The sequence below is a fragment of the Malaya genurostris genome, chromosome 3 (genome assembly GCF_030247185.1).
Source record: "Malaya genurostris strain Urasoe2022 chromosome 3, Malgen_1.1, whole genome shotgun sequence".
Lineage (NCBI taxonomy): Eukaryota > Metazoa > Arthropoda > Insecta > Diptera > Culicidae > Malaya > Malaya genurostris.
Window position 1 is genome coordinate 204,861,875 of NC_080572.1, and position 26,991 is coordinate 204,888,865.

The 26,991-nt window shown below is 36.9% G+C and overlaps 2 protein-coding genes across 2 annotated transcripts in view; one reads left to right on the forward strand and one right to left on the reverse strand.

Annotated features, from left to right (window-relative positions):
- LOC131439181 (lachesin) overlaps positions 1 to 9,347 on the forward strand; it is a 323,974-nt gene extending 314,627 nt beyond the window's left edge. Inside the window, exons 11-12 of the mRNA XM_058609901.1 lie at positions 98 to 277; positions 8,120 to 9,347. Of these exons, the coding sequence (XP_058465884.1) occupies positions 98 to 277; positions 8,120 to 8,229 (290 nt within the window). The 3' untranslated portion in view covers positions 8,230 to 9,347. The remainder of the gene's footprint in view (positions 1 to 97; positions 278 to 8,119) is intronic.
- A 3,574-nt stretch (positions 9,348 to 12,921) lies between these two features.
- On the reverse strand, positions 12,922 to 21,625 carry LOC131439180 (facilitated trehalose transporter Tret1-like). Its single transcript, XM_058609900.1, has 5 exons — positions 21,562 to 21,625; positions 21,292 to 21,488; positions 21,128 to 21,221; positions 13,963 to 14,082; positions 12,922 to 13,904 (listed from the first exon to the last, which is right to left on the reverse strand). Exons 1-5 carry the CDS (start codon positions 21,599 to 21,601, stop codon positions 12,973 to 12,975), a joined length of 1,383 nt encoding a protein of 460 aa, XP_058465883.1. The 5' UTR covers positions 21,602 to 21,625; the 3' UTR covers positions 12,922 to 12,972.
- Between the last annotated feature and the right edge of the window lie 5,366 nt (positions 21,626 to 26,991).

The window sequence follows — 26,991 nt, forward strand, 5'->3', positions numbered from 1 at the left end:
ATTCCTCTTAATTAATATTAATTCCCACGATTACGTTTCTTCTTGTTCGCTCTCGTTTAATCAAACCTCATCTCGCTGGTCACCACGATCCGGGCAGCGGTTGCAGCGCGAAACGAAACCATTAAGGTCGTCCAACCCGAGGTGCTGTTTCCAATTAAGAACGACGAAAACTACGCGCAACGCTCCCCCAACGGTATCCCGTTCGAGCGCAAGGGTTTGGCAATCGGACAGAGCTTCTACACCGACATGCCACCGAAAGATTTCGGCTACTCCCACGGTAAGTGCAAAGGACATTTTTTTTCATCGGTTTCCATTTGGCCTACCATTTTTTAGCACCGACTGCAATTCACGTCGTTTGAGTTACCTGGTTTGACCTTGGTCGGCCGGAAATGTTAGGCATTAATCGTGCAAAATACGTTCCCGAGTACGTTCAATTTTCAAACATTCGAATAAATTTAATTTTCTTGTCATCACTTTAAAAGACGAGCTTCTGAATCAAAACGGCAAACTTATTTGCTGAATGAACAAATTCTTGCAGATTATTTTCGGTTTCTCCGGACACTGAAACAGGCAAAAAAAATTAAAAGGTAAAGTAGAATCGTTTGAGAACATTGTTTGTGTGATGAAAAAAAGGGGAAATTCGGGGAGACCATTTCAAACGTTTAACTTTTGAGGATGAACAAGGCAGCCTCAGGCTGTGAAATGAAGATACCGATTTTTAATACGCCAAGCCCAGCCCAGTTTCTGCACACAAACACTTGTCTGACCGAACGAATAGAATTGCATTCTGAAATAAGGGAAATTTGAATTAACTGGATTTGAATATTAACGCTGATGGCATGAACTGGAGTAGTGCTGAGCTTACCGAAGCAAGCAAGCTCTTCGTCTCCCCCGAACGAGCACACACTAACGAAAGGGGGAACAGTGAATGGGGGAAGGGAGAACTTCTGTCACACAAAGCTGTGCGAGAGTTAAAATTAATTCACCGGATTCTTTCGTTATTTTTTTTTTTTCGCTGGGACCAACACTGACAGAGCTCAGGGACGTTAAAAGGCTCACTTTTCATAAAAATCTGCTGACTGTTGCAACCAGCCTTCGAGTGAAGGTGGGAACGGATTTCCGGCGGGGAAATTTCGGAAAGTTAGTTACCTAGATAGTTATACTCCCCGGAACGTAATGGATAGAATATCCAGAAGATTTACGATCGGTCACATGATTTATATACACGAATCTATGCTCTAGCCCCAAGCGAGGAAACTAAACCACCTGGCAATGGATAATCATGTCTCGAAAATGACGCTTACCTATCGGGTTCTTAAAATCATGGACAAAATAAATCATGCGAGCGAACAACCGGACTCTTCCGCCTACGTTTACATTATCCATGGACACTGTTGAAAATGTATAACATTAAAGAAACAAATAATTACGGTCTACTCAGCTATCCGAAGTTTGACATGTCACAAGAACAACGACGGAATGTTACTTGAATTGTTTGTCTCCGACCTGACAAAGAAAAAAATACTTTTCTTGCAAAAACCTCGTTCTCCTTGAAGAGTAATACAATTATTTCAACGACGTTCCAACATTCCTACTTCACTTTTAATACAAGAACCAATAGGGAACTAACTAAGGAAAACACTTTTTAGTGGGAGAACTCAACTTTATTCATCAACATAGTGTCCTCTCAGAGCAACACAATCATTCCAGCGCTTCTCTAACATTTCAAAACCATTCTCGTAGAACGATTAATTTTTTACCTCGAAATCAGCGTTTGTTTAAGCGTTGGAGTAGAATCTCCCTCCTAGGAGCATGGTGTTGTGACACTTCGAAAAAATAATGCTAATTCACGTCTCGTTCGGTACACTTAAAAAGAAGGGTCAGAACCTATCTAAATTTACAATCCAAAATAAGTAGAAAAGAATTATTTCTTCGACGTCACAACCAATTTTACTGATTTAAATACGACATGCTTGAAATTTACGTCATATGTACGTTTTTTTTTACATTTTCTAGCAGTGTAGTAGTCGTTGAGGGTCAAATTCGGCGCATATAGTTGGTGTGGCAGCCCAATTTATGCGTTTTCGCCATGGTAGCGAACGACTTGTGACACGGTGAAAAAGTACTTTTTTTTCGTCTGTCTTTCCGAAAGAGCAATTTTTTTTTCTTCATTTGGAGTCGTTTGTTACGCTAGTTACTGATAGTCTTACTTTCCTCAAGGTAGTCGATGAACAAAATTCCATGAACATCCCAAAATACTGAGGTCTTAACCTTGGTTCTTCAGTCAACTCGGCTATCGATCGCTTCGACTCCGGAGTGTAATGATGGATCCCGGTTTCGTCCATTGTCACATATCGGCGCAAAGCAATCCGGTTTATTATTCTCAACATTTGCTACTTAGCCATTGTAGACTAGCTGGCGCCCCTTCTTGCGAACGTTCCTCATTAAATTCCGTCCTTCTTTTGCTCGAACACCTTCAGTATACGTTTATCCAACTGAGGGTTAGCAGGACCTTTTTTTCGACCCGTTTTCGGTTTATTCTCAACGGTGTTATCCTCACCGAACTTCCTGATTGCATTTCGCACGGCTTTTTCACTTACTACTTCTTCCATTTTTGCTATCTTTCTCAGTGACAGTCCGCAATTGCACACAATTTTTCGACGTTGCTCTGCATTTCGAAACAAACTAATGAAACTGAATAAACAACTGCACAAGTGGTTAGAGTAGCGTGTAAACAACAGGACGCAGCCATGAAAATTAACAGATTCTGAACCATTGCGAAATGGCAGCGGTTTTTGGTTGCGTCCATACTTTCTGGGACAGTCTTTACTATGTAAATCTCTTTCCAGCAAGCTTCCGTTCCAAATCCGAAAACAGAAAACAGTCAGCAAGGGATAAATCTGACGAATATGGTGGATGCGGCAGCGATTCGTTATTCAATTCATGATATATAGCCATCGTTACTATAAGTCGTACGATGTCAGCTAACTCCTAATATTTCACCTTTCTATATTCCATAACAATGGAATGAACTGTTGAAACAATTTTCAGTGCAAGCAGACCCGGATAGTATAATTCAAAGCTTTTCATTAACCAATTTCAATTATCTAATCGAAGCTTTTCATTAACAATTGTTTTGTCAAAACAAGAGAATCGTTGTTCTCTATTGTTTCTATTTTTGAAAAAATAATGAACCGAATGTCATGAAAGTTGAATGCTAGAGGGATTTTTAATTAGTGCCGCCATCTGTCTGTCAGATCGGGAACTCATTGACCGACATGTTAATCCTATGATTACCAATAATTTCACTTAAGGGGACAGTTTCGATTCCCAACCCAGTCAGAAAGTTTTTCTGGCCCGAATATGTGAAAGAACTTGACGATTAAAACCTCTATAATCGAAACAAAAATATTTTCACTGTTGTTCACACTCTTTTGATCACATTTCTTCTACTGATTCTGTTCACATACTCCGGTAGTTGTCAGCTTATGCTCTTGTTTTGATATAACAAGAGTATTTCTTAACTGTACTTAAAATTAGGATAATTCCATGAATTGTACATTGTAATTTTACACGGGGATTGTCTAGATGACCGGGGTATTTGTCGATGGTGGTCGTATTCTTTTGTTCCTGTGCGTCCGCGGAAAACACCACTAGGCTACGAAAATCTGGCGGGTGGCCCGCATATTGGTCATCGACTGGAGCGGTCTTCCGTAGGCGATGATGGCGATGTTACGGAAGAGAATGAAAGAAACATAGTAAAGTAAATGTGGTGGAAAAAGGGGGTATGGGAACTAAATGACTTAAAACGACAAAGACCCAATTAGTTGACATCGAGGATCGAGAATTGCAAAATTTTATATTTGATTGAATCTTTCGGAACTACATAGTTAGATATTTTAAAATTAGCGTATTCGATAGTAAGGTCATACTGATATTGCTCTCATCAAAATTAAGGGGAGTTTTTTTGCAAATTTGGCATAAAAAATATCGAAATTTGTAATTTTTTGTGAGATGATAAAATGACAAAAGAGCTTCGATCATTTCTTTTTTTATTATTATTGCTAAAACATTTGCATTTGTATTATGCCGAAATTCAAAATGACTTCTCCGGTTGACTACCTCCTAATTCCTAGCATCCAATCGCATTGGATGCTAGGAATTATCATCCTGTGCGAGGGGTTTTACGTACAATGCAATATAATTCAGACAAATTTTGGATATCATGTACAGCCAAACACTTATGGAAGTAATGCGAGTTCAATTCTGTATACGGCGAGGTTGTTCAAACAATTATGCGATTGTGTGCTCATCGTCGCAATAACCTTGTGCGATAGCATCATATGGGGAAAAATATGAACTTCAGTTATATGATTATGCGATGGTGATTATGAACCGCGTTTTAAACAATCTAATTCGTGCTACCTTATGCGATTTGTGGTTCTCTGGGAAGTCATATCATTAACTTCACAGTTGATTTAACTGAAGTTTACATCGATTAAGACGCAAAATTTATAATTATACACTTTTATATGACTATTGAGTGCGGTATGTACTCGTAGTAAAATCGCAGAGAGTTGACATACTGTGATAAGATCTGCACATCCAAAACCTCCTCGGAAAAGGCCTTAAGGTCTACCAACGTAACCGATGACCCATCCAAAAACTACCTGAAGTTCAAGTCTTAAAATCTACCAGTGTAACAAAGTGCATTAGCAAACTTATCGTTCACGGTACATATTCGTGATACCACATGCCAATAATAGGACAATTGTGATTGAGTTGTAGCCCTACGACTACGAACAGCATTGAAAAATTATACATAAACTGCTGAATGTTCGTGTAGATGTTAAGACCTGTTCTCACTGAAGTTGGACGACTGGGTATGTTCCGAAAAAATATCAAAACACACAAGTAAGCATTATGTAGCTCCACGACTATGAGCACCATTGAAAAACTATACAAAGACTGCTGAATGTTCGAATAGATCTTGAGACCAGTTTTCACCGAAGTTCTTGGACGAATAGGAACCTACCTGGAACAGCTATAAATAGACAAGTAAGCAATATTTTGCTATAAAAGTATGAACGACAAACAAAAAAGTTATTAGCCGTTGTAGTTCATGCTGTGACACAGTGTAGTCCCTAAGGACAATATTCCAAGTAGTTCTTGGATCTTGGAACATCTCTAAGCATTTCCATAGTTTCAGAACATAAAATCAAATGAAATTTGAAAAACCTTTTATACGCGAAATTGAAATTGAAATAACGCGATTTAATTTACGCACCCCCGGCTCTGCGCGTAAATTGATGTTCCAGTGAATAACGGAAGCAATTCTCTTTGAGGCAGATTTCACATGCTAACCTGGAAATAACCGACAATCGAAACTGAAAGTTCTTGTTTTATTTCATTATCCTACATAAATATCTCAAATTTCGATAAATTTCTTAAGATTCTCCCATCCCGAAAGCCTACATCTACCTTTCACTCCACCCATCAAATTTCTTTTACAACCAATTTTTATAGCGTTTTTGTTCTTTTTACCCAAGTTTTGATCAACTCCAGCTCTCTTTTGATTGTTTTGTGATGCTTGTGAAGTTCCGTCTTCATAAATGCCAGCAATTTTTCAAATAGGCGAGTTTTCGGTGAATTTGATGAGCCCGTATCGTTTGGCACGAAATTTACGGTACCACACAAATATGAGCGTAGTGGTAGGATGCTAAATCAGGCTAAAACAGAGCACTTTTCTGTGTCATTGCACTGTTCGGAAGGTAAATTATCTGTAAATTCTTTGCAAATTTCTATAATATCTTCTTTTGAACATCGTCCGGAATATCTTAATTGGACTTGGCAACGACATATACTTCCATCACTATGCAACACGATTTAAATAGCAACTTCATGTAAAGGGGCGAATTTTCAAATGATGTTTATATGTGACATTGGACATTTTAGCAACATCTCGAATTGACATGTATGGACGGGTTTTGTACTGTTGAACCTTTTTCTGGGCCATTTTTCTGTCAATTGAACAACTTTTATGATCACTCCCTTACTTTTTTCAGCTTTTTAGCAATCCATCGATATGGGGCTACCACTGCTTTTTTATTGTAAATGCAAGAAATTTTTAAACGGACAATTTGTTGCTTCGACATGACAGGAACCACTGTATGAATAATTTTGAAACTTGACAGAAGTAAACAACTCACTGTAAAAAAGATTTACTCAAAATTGCTGTTTTAGTTTTTACTGGTACGAATTAGAAGATCTTTGTTCAAATAAAAGGGTTTGGAAATCTCATCGAAAGTTCCTGAATTTTATTCAGTTCTGATTCCGAGTGGTTTACGTAAACATATCAATTTCAAAAATGCTTTTTCAGAACCGATCATATAAAGAGCAGCATTTTCTTTAAAATTGAATAACAAATTTCTCCACTGTGCAGAACTTGTCAGTAAATGACCAAGCAAACTTACTTCTGCTATACCGGGTTCAGGTTTCTGGTAGTCAAATATTCTAAAACGGAGCTTGCTCTTATTGGCTTGAAGACGGCTGTAAAATTTTACTCAGATCCGGCTTCAGGTTCTGAGATTATAAGGTGACGAGTGTTGAATTTTTTTTTACAAATCTCTGCTAAAAAATATTCCAATTCGACGATTCTGTTAGTTGATGGCTAAACAAACCAACAATTGTCGTCAATCTCCCATGTTGTTTCTCGCAACCACAGTGACGTCGAATCAATTGACGAGAGCATGAATAGTGAGCCTTACTTCTCCGTCAACAAATAGTGCGAAATAAAAATTTTCTTTTAATAAATAAAACATGTTTTGATTCACCTAGTGGTGTAATGAGAGAGCGGGTCATTTCGCCGAAAGCCATTTTGCCGAAAGCCATTTCGCATAAAGTCATATCGCCTAATGCCATTTCGTCGAAAGTCGTTTCATCGAAAGGGTCAATTAGCTAAACGGACCATTTCGTCGAAAGGGACACTTCGTCAAAAAACGGACAGTAATGGTATTATCTTTCATTTGTCTTTATTTTAAATCAATTCCAATTACGATATTAAGACAATTGCTGGTTTCGGCGAAATGGCATTCGGTCCATTCGGTGGAATTACTTTTTAGGCGAAGTGATATTCTATTTCTCCTATATATAACAGCAGGAATTTCCCGAAATACCACAATTTAAACAAGTTTAGAAAAGAGTTTTGAAGAAGCAGGTGTTTGATCCGAATGAAAATTGAGATATTCTTATGGCATCTTAAGACCTTACATTTGAATTTAAGTTTGTGAAAATCGGTTCAGTCATCTCCGAGAAAAGTAAGTGACAATATTTGTCACACACAAACATACACACACTTATACACACAGACATTTGTTCAGTTCGTCGAGCTGAGTCGAATGGTATATGACATACAAAAGTCGGTTTCCACACTGATTGCATAGCCTTTCTATATGAGAAATGCAACAAAGGTTGCAATGTGGCATCGACTTTTTAACTTTTACTACTAGAACAAGGTTTTTCGATATTTTAATGTTACGGGTAATAGCGGATTGGTATTCGCTTGAGACCTTCTTTTAATTTTGACTCACTATTTTTCATTCGAAGAAAAGACGCTCCTGAAAGTTCAATACTAATCAAGAGAGAACTGTCTAAAAAGAACTAGATAAGGTACAGGAAAATTCATTAGAAAACCGTTAGAAAACCACACTTTTGTGGGAGTTTGCGTGCGTGAATAACCAATAATGTATGCCATATCTAATGCAAGTACCCATAAGCGATCAATGTGATAGAAACAGGTGGGGCAAACACAACTCGTTTGTGTTAATGAAATTAAGTTTTCTTCAGCAACCCAAGCAAAACTAAAAACCACGTGCTTGCTTTCGTCACAACGTTCGGACTAGTTTATATCAAATTAATAAGCGATTGCTTAACTACTTCAATCATCTCTATGGATGAATCAACTTTTCGTTATGTTATGCCAGTTATGTTTCTGATAAATATTGAACGCTAGACTTGTACGTCTGTTATCTGTGCTAAAAGGATGATCCCTAAAATTAGAACATGAAGAAAATTCAACCGCTCATCTATCAAAACTAAAACATATTCCATCTCTTTCCAGCATCGTCGCTACGATGGAACGGTTGCACCTACTACGTGCTAGTCAAAATTGTCAGCATTACTTCATCGCTCACCTTCTCGTACTGCGTCGCAAACCAATTGTTTCTATAAACCCGATTACCCGATGTTAGGTTCACAGAACAGTTGTAAATGAACAAGGATACGTTAATAACATAAAATCTCCACTCCCCATATCAACGCTGGAAGGTTGAACCCCTGCCTGATTTGACCCGACATATCCGTAAGTTTGTACATTGGAAACGCGAAATTCGAAGCAAGTGATACTATAGTCAAATTGCAACGTAAAGACAAAAAAAAACCAACTCAGATAATATAGTTGCCAACCATGAACATCATATCCTTACAGAACCAAAATAAAACCTTTACGTCTGTAGTGACATATTCGAACGCGACCCCTAGAAGAACACGAAATGATTTAGTGAACTATTTATTAAGCATACCAAACGACTAATAGGATGTTAAACCAATTCAAATTCTTTAAAAAAAAGCTATAAACCCTAGCAGATATTAGGAATCAGAAAACAGATGCGCTTTTTGTTGCGAATGGAATTATTGATCAATACAACATATGAGAATAACTAGAGTGTAATTAAACTAGGCTGACAGCGAAATGTATCATAATAGTGATAAAACGAGCAAAATCAGTTGTTTATTGAATGTAACTAATAGGTGAATTCAATCGCCACTGTAAGTTGGGATGACAACAGTTGTTGCTAAGATGCCAACATGATGTACATAAAATCAACCCCAGCTGCTCTGAGACAACTGACAAGCAGGCGATGATTTGTAAAAAAAATATACATTTGCTAAGGAAAACAGATGTGAGCAAATAAAAGTATTATAAGGTAATCATTTATTTACTAGTCAGAGTTCGACTATAGCTGAGGATTTGCAACCATAATTGCTGAATCAAACAAACGGATAAATGAGCGACTCCAAAAGCATTATTTTAAGAATGTCTAACGATACAAATAAACTGACAGTTTCGTCTCACCCCGAATCGCTCAACCCACAGGGGATAATATCAAACAGAAATAACGAAAACGCTCATATCGATTAGATGCTGCAATGGAATCTGAAATGAATAAGACACAATTCGATCAAATGTATCACTAAACGATATTTTTGTTAACCTAAGCCATGGATGAATCATACGAATGACAAGCAAATAAAAGACAAACAAAAGAAAACATTTGATTTAAATAAAACTTTGTTTGCTTTTCATTTTGCATGCCGTCCCTGCCATCGTTCGAGTGTTCTGCTCATATGGTCGCTTCCATGGCCATCCCTTCGAAGCTTCCAACTGCCCTGGATCAAATGCAATCAAAAAACTAATAATCGAAAAAAGCTTTACAATATTGCAACGTTTCATTTTTTGCCGCAATTTCGACCATTTCAGCAGAAGTCATTTTTGTTTGCTCTCGTCTTCCTCTTTTTTTTTATTACGTATTAGGGATCGTCAAAGCATATCGAGCCTTGGTTGGATCCACTATATTGGAGCTTTTCCCCCTCTCTAATAAGGCATTCGAATCCGAACGTATGGAAAAAAAACCGGATCGATTCTTCAAAGACAGCTTCATTCAGACGTTTCGCCAGGACACATTTCATCTCGTGGGGGGATTGAACCGTGCAGCTGGTCGGATTGTCAGGTAAAAAAAAAATGAAAGATTACCGCTATGCAGGAGTGATTCTTGTCTGATCAATTTCCTCGTTCGTTTGCGTGGCCAGTAAGTTTTCTTTAGCTTTTTCTATGACAGAGATATGTACTTGGAAATTGACGGATTATGCATGGTATATTTTCCAGCGACTGTTACACGAAAATACAAACACATTGAAAGTGCAGTAGAGTAAAATGAAACTAACTAACATAAAATTATAATGTTTTAAGCTTGAGCTTGGTTTTCGAAAATAAGAAAACGCAATTTAACGATATTTTAACTACATTGTCTAATGAATCCCTATATTTAAAAATGAAATAAACGATTTCACCAGCGTTTACGCTTCAAGTAATCGTTTCTAAGTTTCAAATTTGCTTTGCACGAATTTCTTAAATTTTTAATGACCGTTGTTTCAAGCGGTAATTTCAGATTTTTATCACTCATTATCCTGTAGTGTCGAAACTGCAAATCGGATCGAATATGAATCTAAATGTTTTTGAAATTCGATTAGGCTTTTTTGAGAAAACGATTGAGCTTTGAGAAACGATTCGATACTGGAACCGAAATTCGAAAATCGGTGTAGCCGAACACAAATTCACCTGAGTAGCTGTATAGTTTACATTTATTTCAAAATGTTTGAAAATCAATCTAGATATCTTTCAGGGATCGTAGTGCGAATTAAATTTTTGGGTGTCTTCCGAAACGAAAACTGAATACAACCAAAAATGAAATAAGTTTATTTGGTTATCAACTATCCAAATCTGCTAACCCGATAAACCTGATAAATTTATGTGAAATAGACATTTTTATACTAATCACCCTGTATCTCCGAAGCCGGAAGTTGAATCTGACAGAAAAACAAGACGTTTTATAGAATCTTAAAACTTTTCATTTGAATCTTAGATGATTCTTAGATTTCATTTGAATCTTAGATCGGTTCAGCCATCTACGAAAAAAATGATTTACTCAGTCTTAATTTCGTTTCACATATCATCCTGTAGCTCCGGAACCAGAGGTCGGAACCAAACATAATTCAGGAACCTTATTTGGGAGTATACGACTTTTCATTTGAATCTGAGTTTGTAGAAAACGGTTCAGTCATCTCCGAGAAAATTGAGTAAAATTATTTGTCACACACGCTGATCTCGACGAACTGCTTCTGATGGTATATGGGAGTTATGTTCTTCCAGCATTTATTGCTGTAAGTAGTTTAAATCAATATAATTATGGAACTGCTTTCAACTCGAAAATACTGCCATCATCTGGTTTACATATGTTATATTCGAAAGATTATGTTGCCAAAAACGAACCGTGCTAAAATCGGTCCGAGGCAAAATGTCATGAAAAATGATGCTGTACACAGTCTGTTTGGTACTTAGAAACAATTGTATGTAACAATATAAAAAATCGTGTTTCACGTTGCTTCCAAGCATTGCTTTGTCATACAGCGCTTAAAACTCCTTCTACTGGAATATAGGGGGAAAAGTCGCTAACATAAGAATGTCTCCGTTAAAAATGAACGGATTTTAACAATCTATGGCTTGTCGGATAGCTATTACCGTGCGGAATCTAAGTCTGGAAACATATTCTGTTTTCAAGGTTAAGTGTGACAAATATTGTCAAAAAACTGAAAATTTTGACATAAAACTTTGTATAACTCAAAAAGTAAACATCCTATCTCAAAACCAGAGATGTCCATCTCCTCTGTGCGATGAAGAGCAAGCAAAATTTCTCCCCCCGCACTGACAACTTCAACGAGAGCTCTTCTCTTTCACATATGTACACCACTATTGTATAAAGTGTGCACGAATCATGAGTGCGTTTGTGTATTTCCTTTTACCTCATCCACTGAATAATAATTCTCTGAGGTGGATGCAGATACTTTCACAGAGGTGTACACGCCGGTGAACACTCTGGTGTATGGTTTGCGTAGAAGAAGCGTGGACACGCAAAATCAGCAAAATAAAACAATTTATCGCAAAATTTTCGGTTTTTCAAATTTTTCATTGCAAGGCCAGATCTACTCTCTATTAATTGAAGTTCACAGAAGTGTTCGCTCACCATCACGCCCGTGTTCACTTGGGTGTATTTAGACGAGAGCGCGTGAGAGCGATTCATGCGAAGAGAATGTGTTTCACTCGCGCCAGCTGCTTTAACCACAAGCACACACTCAAATGCTGTCTATGCGACACTGAGAAGAAGTGCGCTTTCCTCTTTGTGCGATGCTTCGTTTTTTGCATCCTCGCTGTGGACAAGAATCTGACACCAGCGTGTATCACTCTGGTGAAATATCATCTCTGCTCAAAACCATTCAATAGCGTTTTGGGTGATGGGAAGACATTTCATTTGCGACTAGTTTGATTGGTCTCTCGACCTCTTTGTTGACAACACACATACAGACACACACATACACACACGGACATTTGCTCAGTTCGTTGAGCTGAATCGATTGGTATATGATACTCGGCCCTCCGGGACTCGAAAAATGTTTCTACATGGTTTACCGTAGTGAACAGCTTTTTGGCAATATTGACATGTGGCCATCTGATTGTCATAGGTAACAAGTGATTTGCACGGAATTCTTGTATCTTGACCGAAAATCACATAAGAAGGTATAGCCTTGTCTTTTATTGTCTTACAAGTAAATTACAAAACAACAACCGAAACGTTAGTAGTATCAGTTACGAATCTTATATTTGGTTGTTATGCTATATGTTCTTACAATATTGATATGAATTAACAATTTGTATTGTTGCCCGAATCAACAATGCCATGCGATGACGAATCTATCAAGTTATTGAGTATTTTCTCTTGTATATATGCAAACAAAATATTTCTAATAAATACTCCACGCAGTGTAAGTATACTCTGTATGGATGAAATCTGCTCACCTGTGTTGCACCAATTATCTAAACAAGTCTAAGAAGTCCAGAACTATAGCGGACGGTTTAGTAACTTGAAAATCTATACTTTCATTTAGAAGCTTCAATTCAACATAAATTCTATTGACGAATTGAAAACTGAAGTGATCATTACATATTTTAATAAAGGTAATACAAGGATTTGTCATCCGCGTGAATTTGTTTTTGGTATTCACAGTAATACCAACGTGAAACATGGAACATTAAATTCTTGTGCTGATCAGGCTTATAAAGGGCGTTTAATATGATCGATATTATTTATGTGCAAATAATTGAACGGCTTCCCGTGGATTCGTATTCCTCGTGTCCGGTATCACCAAAACTGCAATCAAACATTTCAACAGTATAACGGAGCCGAAAACAATGGTTTTAATGTACGTATTCTGAGGTTCACTCGGCACATTAAAATATATTATGTAAACAACCATGTGCCCGACATATTCACAAACGAGAACACTTGCAATCGAAAGCAATTTTTTCTTCGGAGGAAACGCCTCCGACAGCAAGATTTCCGTTACGGGCAGCATGCCCATGGCATTAAACACTTCTGCAGTGATGTACAGGAAGGGGGCTACCCATGGCTGCAAGATTTCATGTGTTGCCAGCACAATACCAAATGCTAGCATAAAACTTCCAGTGAAGGTTGAACTGATGGCATACTGGAACCGTCGTGGCAATACGTCTATGATAAGTATTGTGAAAAAACTAGCACCCGTTTTACTCAGCATCAAAATCGGTGGAGCCCAGTTATGAGAGGTTGGTGTTAGATCGAGCATAGCAGACATATACACCATTTTTGCTAAATTCATGGAGTAATTGAAGAAAAGCAAATTGGCTAGCTTTAACGTCAAAACTAGCTGAAACGGTTTGAAGTTTCCTTCCGTGACGAACATTTTAGAAAGCATACTACTTTCGGCCACTAACAACTTCATGTCGTTGAACTCTTGGGTGGTGGAAGCTGTGTCTAGCTGTTCGTTTCGCAAATATCTGAGATTTTTTCCCGCAGCAGCTTCATCCTTCCGAACCGTTAATATGCGAATAGGCGATTCCACCATCAGGAAGAATGCCAGCGCTGCTGCTCCGAGGCTCAACGGCAATATTATGATTCCCAGTGCTCGATTGGGATGCATGGCCGGCTCCATAACATATATCAGATTAGTGGTGCCCATTGAAATTAGGGCAAACACTAAAACAGCAAGCACTTATCAAACGTAAAGGTCATTAAATACAACACAGAAATATACCTGCCACTCCTGTCGTGATCGAAGCCGTCAGAATAGCAATCAGTTTCCCTCGATACTGCTTTGATGCTATTTCCCCTATGTATATAGACATTACGAGATGAGCTATCCCATGTCCAAAACCTGAAAAATGAAAAATTTTCGAAAAAAAAATATTATTAAAATAACATGCAAACTTCCATTAGTACTTTATTTTAACATTCAACTACGCAAGAATTCGATTACGATCAATTTGGAATTAATCGAATAATTAGTTTTTGAAATACCGTGCTCACCGCAAATGGCTGCAGAGAAAAACACCTGTTTTAATCTACCTAGGTGTAATGAAGCTATTTTTATATCAATCAAACTCTCATATACAATACTGTGGTATTCTTCATACTAGTTTTCTTTGATATATAAATGAATAACCAGAATCGATTTGTTTGGCCGTCCACTGATTTGAGCCACTGTACATGTTTCTTACGTATTTTGTTTCACCCCTTCAAGTGATAGTATAACATTTTTAACACACTTTATCCTATAAATCCGGAACCGGAAATCAGATCCAAATGAAATTAAAATGGTCAAAAGCAGATTCAAATCCTATAAACCTTTGTGGTAAATTCTTTTATTGTACAGGCCATATAAATTTCATTCGGCAATACTGGTCCCTGCTTTTCCTGTTCCGGAAGCACCTAAAGTAGTGAAGAAAAACTCCGAAAGTAGAACTTACTTCGGTTTCTCAGCGACGCTTTTCACAAATCTTAGTTTAAACTAAAGCTTACAATGTCTCAAAAGCTAGTGTGAAATTCCATCCGGATCTGACTTCCGGTTCCTCAGTTACAGGGCGATGAGTGTCAAAGCTTTCAAACCGCCATATAGAATGACAATAACATACAACACCGGTACACAGTGGTACGTGCAACGCGGAATAATAAAACACAACTCCCACGATGCGTGCTATGTTCTATTCCATACACGCTACAAAGAAAACGAAACGGTTACGAATGTCTCTACTGGTATATGATTATGGTAAAAAAACAGTGCTGCGGTTGATAAAAATCTTAGCTATTTTATGATAAGTGCGACCGCAGTTAATGAATTTAAATTTATTTGAAGAAATAAACATACATTGGAACTTCATGCTTCGCTATGCATATGCAATTTTTACAGCTACTTGTGCAATAATACCGTGCCTGTGATGTAGTGATGTCAATGAAAACAGCAAATAGTATTTAAAACGAGGAGGAGGAACTCCTCAGAATTTACAAAAATTCTAGAAACCAAGTATAAGAGCATACTTCGGGCCAAAAAATGTAGCTATTGGAGACATTTTGTCGAAGGTTTGTCAAGAGAAACCTCAATGAGCACTCTTTGGAATACGGCCAGACGAATGAGGAATCGTAACTTAGGAAACGAGAGTGAGGAATACTCGAATCGATGGATATTTGATTTTACGAGAAAAGTTTGTTCAGATTCTGTTCCTACGCATAGCATTATTAGGGAGTCTTCTCCAAATGATGATTCCATTGATAGCCCCTTTTCAATGATGGAATTTTCCATAGCACTCATGTCTTGTAACAATAACGCTCCTGGGTTGAATAGAATTAAATTCAACTTGGTGAAGAATCTGCCCGACCTTGCAAAAAGACGTTTGTTGGAATTGTTCAACAAGTTTCTTGAGCAAAGTATTGTCCCACCTGACTGGAGGCAAGTGAAAGTTATCGCCATTCAAAAGCCGGGGAAACCAACTTCCAATCACAACTCATATAGACCCATTGCAATGTTGTCCTGCATCAGAAAATTGTTCGAAAAAATTATTCTACGACATCTCGACACTTGGGTCGAGACGAACGGTTTGTTGTCAGATACTCAGTTTGGTTTCCGAAGAAATAAAGGGACGAATGATTACCTTGCATTACTTTCGTCTGACATCCAAATTGCCTTCGCTCAAAAACAACAAATGGCATCTGTATTTTTAGACAAGAAGCATTTGATTCAGTTTCCATTGATGTTCTTTCAGACAAACTCCACCAACATGGACTTCCACCGGTTATAAATAATTATTTGCACAACCTTTTGTCAGAGAAGTGCATGTATTTTTCACATGCCGATTTGGCAACATTCAGAATTAGCTACATGGGTCTCCCGCAAGGCTCATGCCTCAGTCCGCTCCTTTATAATTTTTACGTGAATGGCATTGACAGCTGTTTAGTAACCCCATGTACACTAAGACAATTGGCAGATGATGGCGTGGTTTCAGTTACTGGACCCGAAGCTATTGATCTGCAAAAACCATTTCAAGATACCTTAGATTACTTGTCCGTTTGGACTATTCATCTGGGTATCGAATTCTCTGCGGAGAAAACAGAGCTGGTCGTCTTTTCAAGAAAGCATGATCCCGCGCAGCTGCAGCTTCATATGATGGGAAGAACGATCCAACAGGTTTTGACTTTCAAATACCTCGGGGTGTGGTTTGATTCCAAATGCACGTGGGGAGGACACATTTGGTATCTGATAACAAAATGCCAACAGAGAGTAAATTTTCTTCGAACAATAACCGGATATTGGTGGGGTGCTCATCCGGAAGATCTAATAAAATTGTATCAGACAACGATACTTTCAGTGATGGAATATGGATGCGTTTGCTTTCGTTCCGCTGCAAATTCTCATATTATCAAATTGGAGCGAATTCAGTATCGTTGTTTGCGAATTGCTTTAGGCTGCATGCACTCGACAATGAGTCTTGACTGCTAATAGGATTTGAGGTACTGAATCCCCTAGTTATTAATAACTTCGAAAGGCTAGTCTATTTTTACCATATGTCACAGGAAATCAATCCTTCAAGATATATTCCTATCCGTGACACCCTCCAAAATGTCCCTGACTCAACTCTATTTTGCGACACATCCATGCAGCGCGAAGTGCGTGGAATCCCGGAACACCTACGCTCGATGGAAATCCCAAAAATATTTGCAAGTAAGTTCAGGCATATTGACTCTGAGAAAATGCTTTTCACGGACGGATCACGAATTGTAGAGGCTACTGGGTTTGGTATATTCAACAATAATGTTTCGGTCTCATTTAGGCTTCAAGAACCTGCATCTGTTTATATAGCAGAGTTAGCAGCAGTTCATTATAGTTCGAGTGTAATCGTCACATCATCTCCAAACCCTTATTTTCTCTTCACAGATAGTCTGAGTGTAATTGAAGCCATTCGTTCAAACGCTGCTGGCAAAAATGAACCGTTTTTCTTGGGCAAAATAAAACAGTGCCTGAGCGACATATTGCACAATAATTATCAAATCACAATAGTTTGGGTCCCGGCTCATTGCTCCATTCCAGGCAATGAAAGAGCCGATATTTTAGCCAAACGTGGTGCTATTGAGGGTGAAATTTATGAGAGACCGATTGCTTTCAACGAATTGTATAGCGCGTCTCACCAAAGAACACTTGCCAGCTGGCAAGCTTCTTGGGATAAAGATGATCTGGGTCAGTGGATGCACTCAATTATCCCTAAAATATCGACTAAGGCATGGTTCAGGGGACTGGATGTGAGTAGAGACTTCAATCGTGTGATGTCCAGACTCATGTCCAATCACTACTCGTTAGATGCACATCACCTTCGAATTGGACCTTTCCGAGACTGATCATTGTGCTTGTGGCGAAGGTTATCGCGACATTGATCATGTCGTTTGGACATGCGTGGAGTATCGTGATGTCAGATCTCAACTAATAAATTCCTTGCGTACTCAGGGTAGACTATCCAATGTCCCAGTTCGCGACATTCTTGAGATTGTCGTGACCGTTTTTTTTTAAATAACTATTTATTGGAATATGAGTTAAAATTAAATTATTAAGATTTAAATTGGGTGTTCAGCCACAAGTGGTGACTTTTCAGCCCTATTATATATATATATATATATATATATATATATATATATATATATATATATATATATATATATATATATATATATATATATATATATATATATATATATATATATATATATATATATATATATATATATATATATATATATATATATATATATATATATGATTTGGTTATTACCATGAGGACATTATTTGCTTCCGCAATTCTGAGATTTTTGTGTAGGGAAAATTCTAAACCTACTTGTATTGTGTAATGGGGAAAAGGAACTTATATACTAACTTACTAACTAATACAGAGAGCGAATTGATTCAATTGAAGATTGCATCGATTTTTGTCGGAATTTGCTTATAATATTATTAGACATTACATCTAATGGTTCCATATTTGTGAGTCTGTGTAACTCATTTGTACTAAACCAGGGAGGACGCTTCAAAATCATTTTCAGAATTTTATTCTAAATCATTTGAAGCGTTTTCTTCCTGGATTGTCGTGACCTTACATACATGGAACTTCTTTATCATTTCATTAAATCCATTGGAGATCAAATTTAAATTTTTATTTTATGTTAGACTGTTTTCTCTTCCATGAGTTCAACCAATAGCCAACTATATGATATTGAATAAAAGTGATGAGCTGATACAAACAAACCTGAAATAGTTATAAGATCATGTACAAAATAAATGTATTTTATTTATTGTAATTTAAAATAGTAACTCGCTTGATAAGAACTCGTCCCGGGTTGGCGGTTCAATGCATAGGACGCTGGTCTTACAAGCCAGGTGTCGTATGTTCGAGCCCCGACCTGGAAGGATTCTTAGTGTCAGTAGGATCCATAGTACTAGCCATGCAATGATTCTGTACACTGAGAATCGGCTACGAAGTCTGTTGAAAAAGAAAGGCCAAATTCCACAAAAGGAATGTAATGCCAGGACTTTGACTTTGACTTTGACTTGATAAGAACAGTATTTAGATTAACTAATGAATACCAACATACTAATATGATATTCGAAATGTATTAAGTTTAAAGTACTATGTATTGTGGATGTCACGGCGAAGAAAAACTTATGTATATTGCCTATGAAATAAACGTTTTTATGAGAAAAAATACTGTTATGAAAATTAGTCTGCATGATAAACATTATAACAATAATAATAATAATCCTACTACTTTTTTATCTTCTAATTCATGCTGTTAGCTTGACTAACATATATAAAAGTAAAAGAAACTCAGCTTCGCTTCGTTTGATAGATTTCGTTTAATTGGTTCAATAGAAATAGAGCATGAGATATTAAATCAACCGATTAAATATTGTGCAAAGTCTTTGTCTTCATAATCAATATCCAGTATGAAATATTATTACACCGGATTTTTGGTCTTTTCATATGGAAAGGTTATACAATCACTGCGAAACCCAATCTTTGCACCGAGACCCGAAGGCCCGAGTGTCATATACCATTAGAATCAGCTGATTAAGTACGCAAAATGTACATGTGTATTCAGTAGCATTCTGGTGCACTAGCTTTTCTCGGAGATATCTAAACCGATTTTCACCACCTTGAATTCAAATAAAAGATCTTAAGATGTCTTTCAGAATTTAAAATTAATCCGACTTCCGGTTCCGGAAAGTATATTTGAGCATCAGTTATTGGATTGCCTACTTTTCTCAGACCGCGACCGTTCTTTACAAACTTGAGTTCAAATTAAAGGTCTTGTAGTCCCATATAAACCTTAAGAATTGTAATGAGTGTTAATGAAATTGTACCGCCATCTGAAGCGACGAAGCAAAAGAGGGAAAAATACTTTTTAATTAGGTTCAAAACTGTTCCAATTTGTAAGTCATATTTGTTGCTTGCCATACGAACCAACTTCGGTTATTCCGGTCCTAGAAATCCGGTTTGTGGAAGTATTGAAAATAATGGTACAAAACTGCACTTTTCTTCAAGATGGCCAAATTGATTTCCACTTAAGGATTCAAAGAAAAAGTCTTACAGTTTCATACGGAATTCCTGAATTCGTTGTGGAACCTACGTCCGGTTTCACATAATCAGTGAACCGCATAATGTGACTAACTTTTCTACTCCGTGATAAACGCGAAAACTGAAAAATATGCGTGCTCATTTGGAAGTAAAGCGGTTCAATGCATAGAGTGCTGCCCTTACGAGGCAGTTGTCGTAGGTTCAAGTTCCAGGCACTACCAATGCAATAGTTTTGTATGCCAAGAATCGGGTCGGTTGAAAAAGTACTGTCAAATTTCACAATGCCTCGATTTTTTTTCATTCGTCCTCAACAAGCATTGTCTCCGACGTGCACATCTTTAACAAACGTCGCCAACGAATTATTTTAGAATATCTAGAATTCTCGGCATTCGTGCTTCAAGTTTTACTTTTTGTGTTCATCTATGTTGTACTATTCGTTGTAGACATATTCATTCATTTGGAACTGCTTAAGCACTATTAGAGTCACATCCGAATTGTATATCCAAGCTATACGAGAGCATCGACAGTCACTTTTTTTGTTTATCATGTAACCACACTTATTCACATAGTAATAACTCGCCTTTCACACGTCTCGTTGTCCATTTTATCTGTGAACGGGGTTATCTTGAAAATTGCGACTCATAAAAAATTTTCTCCACTGATAAGTGATATAGCGAAACCTCCCCAGTTGTTATTGATAATCGAAAATCAAAATAACTCAAGTGATTGTGCAACTTTGAACAATTTAGATTAAGCTATCTATCATCAACGTCTTTCATTCGTGTAGAGAAAGTCTGCTAAGTCGTTGTGATAAAGTGGTATGCAAGTACGACATTCCATCATGCACAATTTTCTCATTTCATTTACCACAAATCAGCCTAATACTTTCAAGATAACGTATTTGCCATTTGTTCTACTCATTCTTATTGTATCCTTTTCTAGTTATATACTTCTGTTTCGAATTGTGCATTGAATGTTTCACCTGTAATTGAAACAACATTGTATGTTTCACAATGTAACCTTCGATTCGATTGTTTTTTTTTTAGAACACAAACGCGTAGAGTTTTGGTTCAATAGGACATCTCGGAAGTAATTCGTGACGTCAATTGAACAGTGAGTAACATATAAATGAAGTTATTATAAAAATCCTTAGAAAAATGTAAATAACTACTAGTTATTAATCATGATATTAAAATGTCAGAATATGATCCATTTAAAACTAAACTACATGCAAAAACACAAAGCACAAATACGTTTGAATAGAACAAGTTCCAAAACTTTTCAGTTCTACCTTACATTTTCACACACCTGCTATTATTCGTGTAGCGACCGTGGTTGGATAGTCTGTTGGCAGGGCTATGAAAAATATTCCATTAATCATATAAAAGAAAGACGATGCCATCTGGGATGGGAAGAAAAAGAGGAAGTAAATCGTTTCGTTCCAATGCATAGTCAAGATAAATACAACTCACCAACCAAATTCTGCTCGATAGCCATTCTTTGGCAAAGGTAAGTATCAACAAAATGAATCCTACTCCGGTGAAAAATGACAAAATAGCAAATCTGTATTGATCGATAGTTATTCCGACAGCCCACTTGTTTCCGGGCATATACAGATGGAAAATACTCCATCCAATGTGTATTCCTCCGCAAAATAAAAGCACCACTCCTAAAAATACAGAAAACGTGCGATGAAGCGACTGACAGGGCATGAAGTTGCCATAACCGATGCCAAAACCTACCGCCCAAAATGCCACCGAGCTGCTGCAACAAACCAGACATATTATCGTCCGCCGGGAAAGACCGTTAACAAATGACTAGGGACTGTCAATCGAGGAAATTTTATCAATTAGTCGAACGTAATCGTTTTATCAAAAGTTTTCATTTGACCAATATCTTGGTTCAATTTGAAACAGTCGCTTCACCTTCACTCGATGTTACCTTAGGGATAGTCCAGTAGAAAACGGTAACCGATAAACTGATTTAATCCATGGTCAAGATTAGTCCGACCGCCCGGACTGATATCGACACGGAATACGTCATGTGTGATTATGGGCATTACAAAAAAAAACGTGACGCATTCAATCGTGTTGTGACTGTTGTACTAAAAATATACCCAAAACGAATGATATGGACTTTACAACCGCTAAAAGCAATTATTACAACAAGACCATATTCATTTGCTAATTTTGATACGGTTTTAACGGCACTGTTTTTATTGGTAGTGCGATAGCATTGTAAATTTTAACTGAATACGTAACATAGGTAGCTACGTAGGTAACTAAAATTAGCGAATTAAATTTTGCCTGTAAGTATTTATAACCGATAGTACGCCTTTTGAGAGATGCTCTCTCAAAAACTATGAGAGAGATGCCGCCTTTTCAAAATGGAATGCGTTGCGTAAAATGCGCATTATCTTGATCGAAGAATGTTTTGTTTCTTATTAACAGCAAGCATTCAGAATTCCTACCCGATAAGAAAGGAAGGCTAATGTAATACACAATCTGCGGTCACCCAACAATGTAGAAGCAGTCATGAAATGTGTTAAAGAAGGACAGTAGAAATTTTTCAATTTTCTTCTTCTCGATTTTCGATCCTACATTCTGTAAAAATGCTTAACGAATAACAAAAATACATTTACAGTCACATTTTTTTCCCATCAAGAACAAGTACTACCTTTTTGCCTTAGTCACTTCAAAAAAATTCACAACACAAGTTTTCTTTTGGTGCCAATAACTCGATACAAATACATTCGATTAATATCTGATGTTTTTAGTATTTTTCAAAATATTCACAGTAACGGCCCATTACTTCCTGCGTTCATTTTATCTTAATTTAAAGAAAAGTGCGGCGTGTTTAACCACTTTACCCTATTTGTAGTTGCGTGCGAGTGACTTTCTGATTGGTCGAGTTTGTTTACTTGAAAAGGATTACTTTTATCGCAAAAATTGAACCGTACCCATCAGTTTTGCTCCATTTCAGTGAAAAACAGCATAAAGCAACATTTATTGGCCGTTTTCGGAATATAAAAGAGATTTGATGAGAAAACGATTTGATTTTTGCGGCTTATCGCTCTTGAAAGTTACAGCACAGTTAACAGATATATAGGCTCAAACAAAATTTTTCCGAATCCTGTGTAAATTTCAAATTTGCTATACGTTGGAAACACTACTGTCACCTACTCGACTGTTCGCCGAGATCTTTCAAAACGTTCCACTACGTTCCGGAACGATAACAAAATCTTCCTGCCTGTTATAGAAATATTCCAACTACAACCATTTTTACACTTATCACACGATTTCCCTAAGTGTTAAAGACAACTTTTTTTCCATGTCGCATAAATCACACGAGAATTCGATCGGAATAAAACAAAAATAAACTTTAAACTTTAAGCTTAATTTTAAACAACAGCGAAACAAAAATCTAGCGTGAAGTGAATGTTGCACCCAAAATTGTGGCTCAGTGAAAGCGACACCCAAATTGTGGTGGCACCTCGTGTCGATTGTGGTGAAATCTGTAAGTGTCCGCCACGTTGATTTAGCAAATTTTACACACAGTTCATGTGTGAACCTGTATATTTGTTATCTGTGGTTACAGAAACAACTCGGCTGTGTACACTCTAAAAAATTTAGAATTTTACAGGCGACCTAATTCCTCATATGATGTAATTCATAAAGACCTAATTTGTCAAATGACAGCAAATTTTATTTGTAATGACTTAATGTTAGAATAGCTTGAATTTTACTGGTTTCGACTGTAACTTGCATTCTGCTAGCAGGTGCGACTGCATGAATTTAAAACAGCTAAAAAAACCCTGTGATTTTACATCTTATTAGATGCACATAAATGGAGCGTCCCAGCTCACGCAAATTTACGTGGATGAACATTTAATATTGTGTCTAAAACTCCATGACATGAAATTCATTGAAATACAAAAAATAGAATACTGATAGCAACCGCCGCGATTTGAACCAAGAATCATTGGATCGCACATACGTTTGTTAATCGACTGAGCCACAGAAGCATGCATCTGCTTGGCTGGTAAAAGGTGCATTTAAATTCATACAGTCGCACCTGCTAGCAAAACGCAAGTTACAGTCGAAACCAGTAAAATTCAGGCTCATCTAACATTATGTCATTACAAATAAAATTTTTCGTCATTTGACAAATTAGGTCTTTATGAATTACATCGTATGACGGATTAAGTCACCTGTAAAATTCAATTTTTTTTATGGGTGACTTAATACCTCATATGATGTAAAGACTTAATTTTTTAAATGACGGAAAACTTCATTTGTAATAAATTAATGTTAGATTAGCTTGAATTTTACTAGCTGTGACTGTAATGTGCATTCGTCTAACGGGTGAGACTATATGAATTTAAATGCACCTTCTATCAACCAAGCAGATATGTGCTTATGTGGCTCAGTCGATTAACAGACGTACTTTGTGGTCCAATGATGCTCGGTTCAAGTCGCGGCGGTCGCTATCAGCATTCATTTTTTTTATTCCAATGGATTGCATGTCATGAAATTTTAGACACAATTTTAAATATTTTTCAAAGTAAAAAAAAGATGTAAAATCACAGGGTTTTTTTTCGATGTGTGCATTTAATTCTTACTTACACAATTAAAAAACCCTTTGATTTTACATCTTAATAGATGCACATAAATAGAGCGTCGAAGCTCACGCAAATTTACGTGGAAGTACATTTAATATTGTGACTATAACTCCATACATGAAATTCATTGAAATAAAAAAAAAAAAGCTGAGAGTAACCATCGCGACTTGAACCGAGAATCATTGGATCGCAAGTACGTCTGTTAATCGACCGAGCCACAGAAGCATACATCTGCTATGTTGGTGAAAGGTGTATTTAAATTCACACAGTCGCACCTGCCAGCAGAACGAATTGCATACTGATATCGTCATATTTTCTACTGATTGACAAATGAAGACAAACACGAGAAAAGGTCCTAAGTGCAAATGACAGTTTCTCTTTGTTTACTTTCTCTTTCGAGTATTACGGTCCAATCAGCAATCTTCCCATCTAACACTTCGCATAGTATAATAGCAAAAACCATCAACTTTCGATATGCACTGTAGAATTTGTTCTAAATTACTGGAATTTGCCGTAATAATTGAAAGAGAAAGTAAACCAAGATAAACTGTCATTTGAACTTGAGACCTTTTCTAATGTTCATCGAGAAATAAGAAATGCTTAGGAACCTGTACATCCAAACCTCCGTTTACGTAAACTTTTTTTACGTTACCTTTTTACGTAACCCTTTTTACGAACAAAATCCCAAATAACGTAAGCATTTTTCACGAACCTACTTCGTGAAAAGAGGTTTTTGCATACAATGAAAATCATTTCCGGCTAATTTATATTTCATGGAAATAACTACAATATGGGTATATTTGGAACGGGTTTGATGAGTACATGTCAGAAAACGATGTTTGAGGTGCACTCCAAAAAAATTTGAATTTTACAAGTGACTTAGTCCCTCATACGATGCAATTCTTGAAGACTTAATTTGTCAAATGACGGAAAATTTTATTTGGAATGACTTAATGTTATATGAGCTTGAATTTTACTGGTTTCGACAGTAACTTACGTTCTGCTAGCAGGTGCGACTGTATGAATTTAAATGCACCTTTTACCAGCCAAGCAGATGCATGCCTCTTTGGCTCAGTCAATTAACAGTCGTACTTGCGATCCAATGTTTCTCGGTTGAAGTCCGCGGCGGTTGCTATCAGTGTTCTTTTTTTTTTTATTTCAATGAATTTCATGTCATGGAGTCTTAGACACAATATTAAATGATCCTCGACGTAAATTTGCGTGAACTGCGACGCTCCATTTATGTGCATCTAATAAGATGTAAAATCACAGGGTTTTTTATGGTTCTGAATTCCAAGATGGCGACTTCCAGTTTATTGATATTTCTTGAAAACCCTTATAATAGGGGCATTCTTGAAACGGGTTTAATGAGTACGTGTCAGAAAACGATCTTTTAGGTGATTTGTCATTTGAATTCCAAGATGGCGACTTACGGTTTATTGATATTCCATGAAAACCCTTATAATGAGTATTTTCGAAACGGGTTTGATGAGTAGATGTCGGAAAACGATGTTTGAGGTGGTTCTGAATTCCAAGATGGCGACTTCCGGTTTATTGATATTTCTTGAAAACCCTTATAATATAAGTATTTTTGAAACGGGTTTGATGTCAGAAAACGATCTTTTAGGTGGTTTTGAATTCTAAGATGGCGATTTTGGAGCTAGTTTAATGAGTAGATGTCGGAAAACGGTGTTTGAGGTGGTTCTGAATTCTAAAATGACGACTTCCGGTTTATTGATATTCCCTGAAAACCCTCGCAGTATAGGAATTTTCGGAACGGGTTTAATGAATGAATGTTGAAAAACGATGTTTGAGGTCGTTCTGAATTCCAAGATGGCAAAGCATAGTTTCAACAGTCTTAATAATCTGAAACTGATTTGTCTGGTATTTTAATCCTTTTTCTACTAAATTCGGCTATAATTTAGATCTCCCGCAGACTACTGCTTCAATTATGTAAGCTCTTACTAATGCAAACAGTTCCGAAAATATGCATATTGTGAAGGTATTCGAGCAATTCGAGAAATATCGACACAAATTGTAAGAGTTATCAAGGAATAATCGGAAGCCGTCATTTTGAATTCAAAAATATCCATATTGTAAGGGTTTTCATGGATTATCAATGAACCGTAAGTTGCCATCTTGGAACTCAAAACCACCTAAAAGATCGTTTTCTGACATGTATTCATCAAACCCGTTCCAAAAATATCCATATTATAAGTGTTTTTAAGGAACATTAATAAATCGGAAGTCGCCATCTTGGAATTCAAAACCACCTCAAACATCGTTTTCTGATATGTACTGAATAAACCCGTTCTAAAAATAGCCATATTCTGATGGTTTGTCACGAATATCGATGGACCGGAAGTCGCCATCTTGGAATTTGATGCGACTTAGATCATCCTTTTCTTGCAAATACTAATAATTTTTGTTCCATAGTTATCCATTATATTCTACATATCCAATAATGTACATGCATAGGGAAAACTTTTTTTACGTTGAAAATTCCAAATAGCGTAAACTTCTTTTACGTCATAATTCGATTTACGAAGTC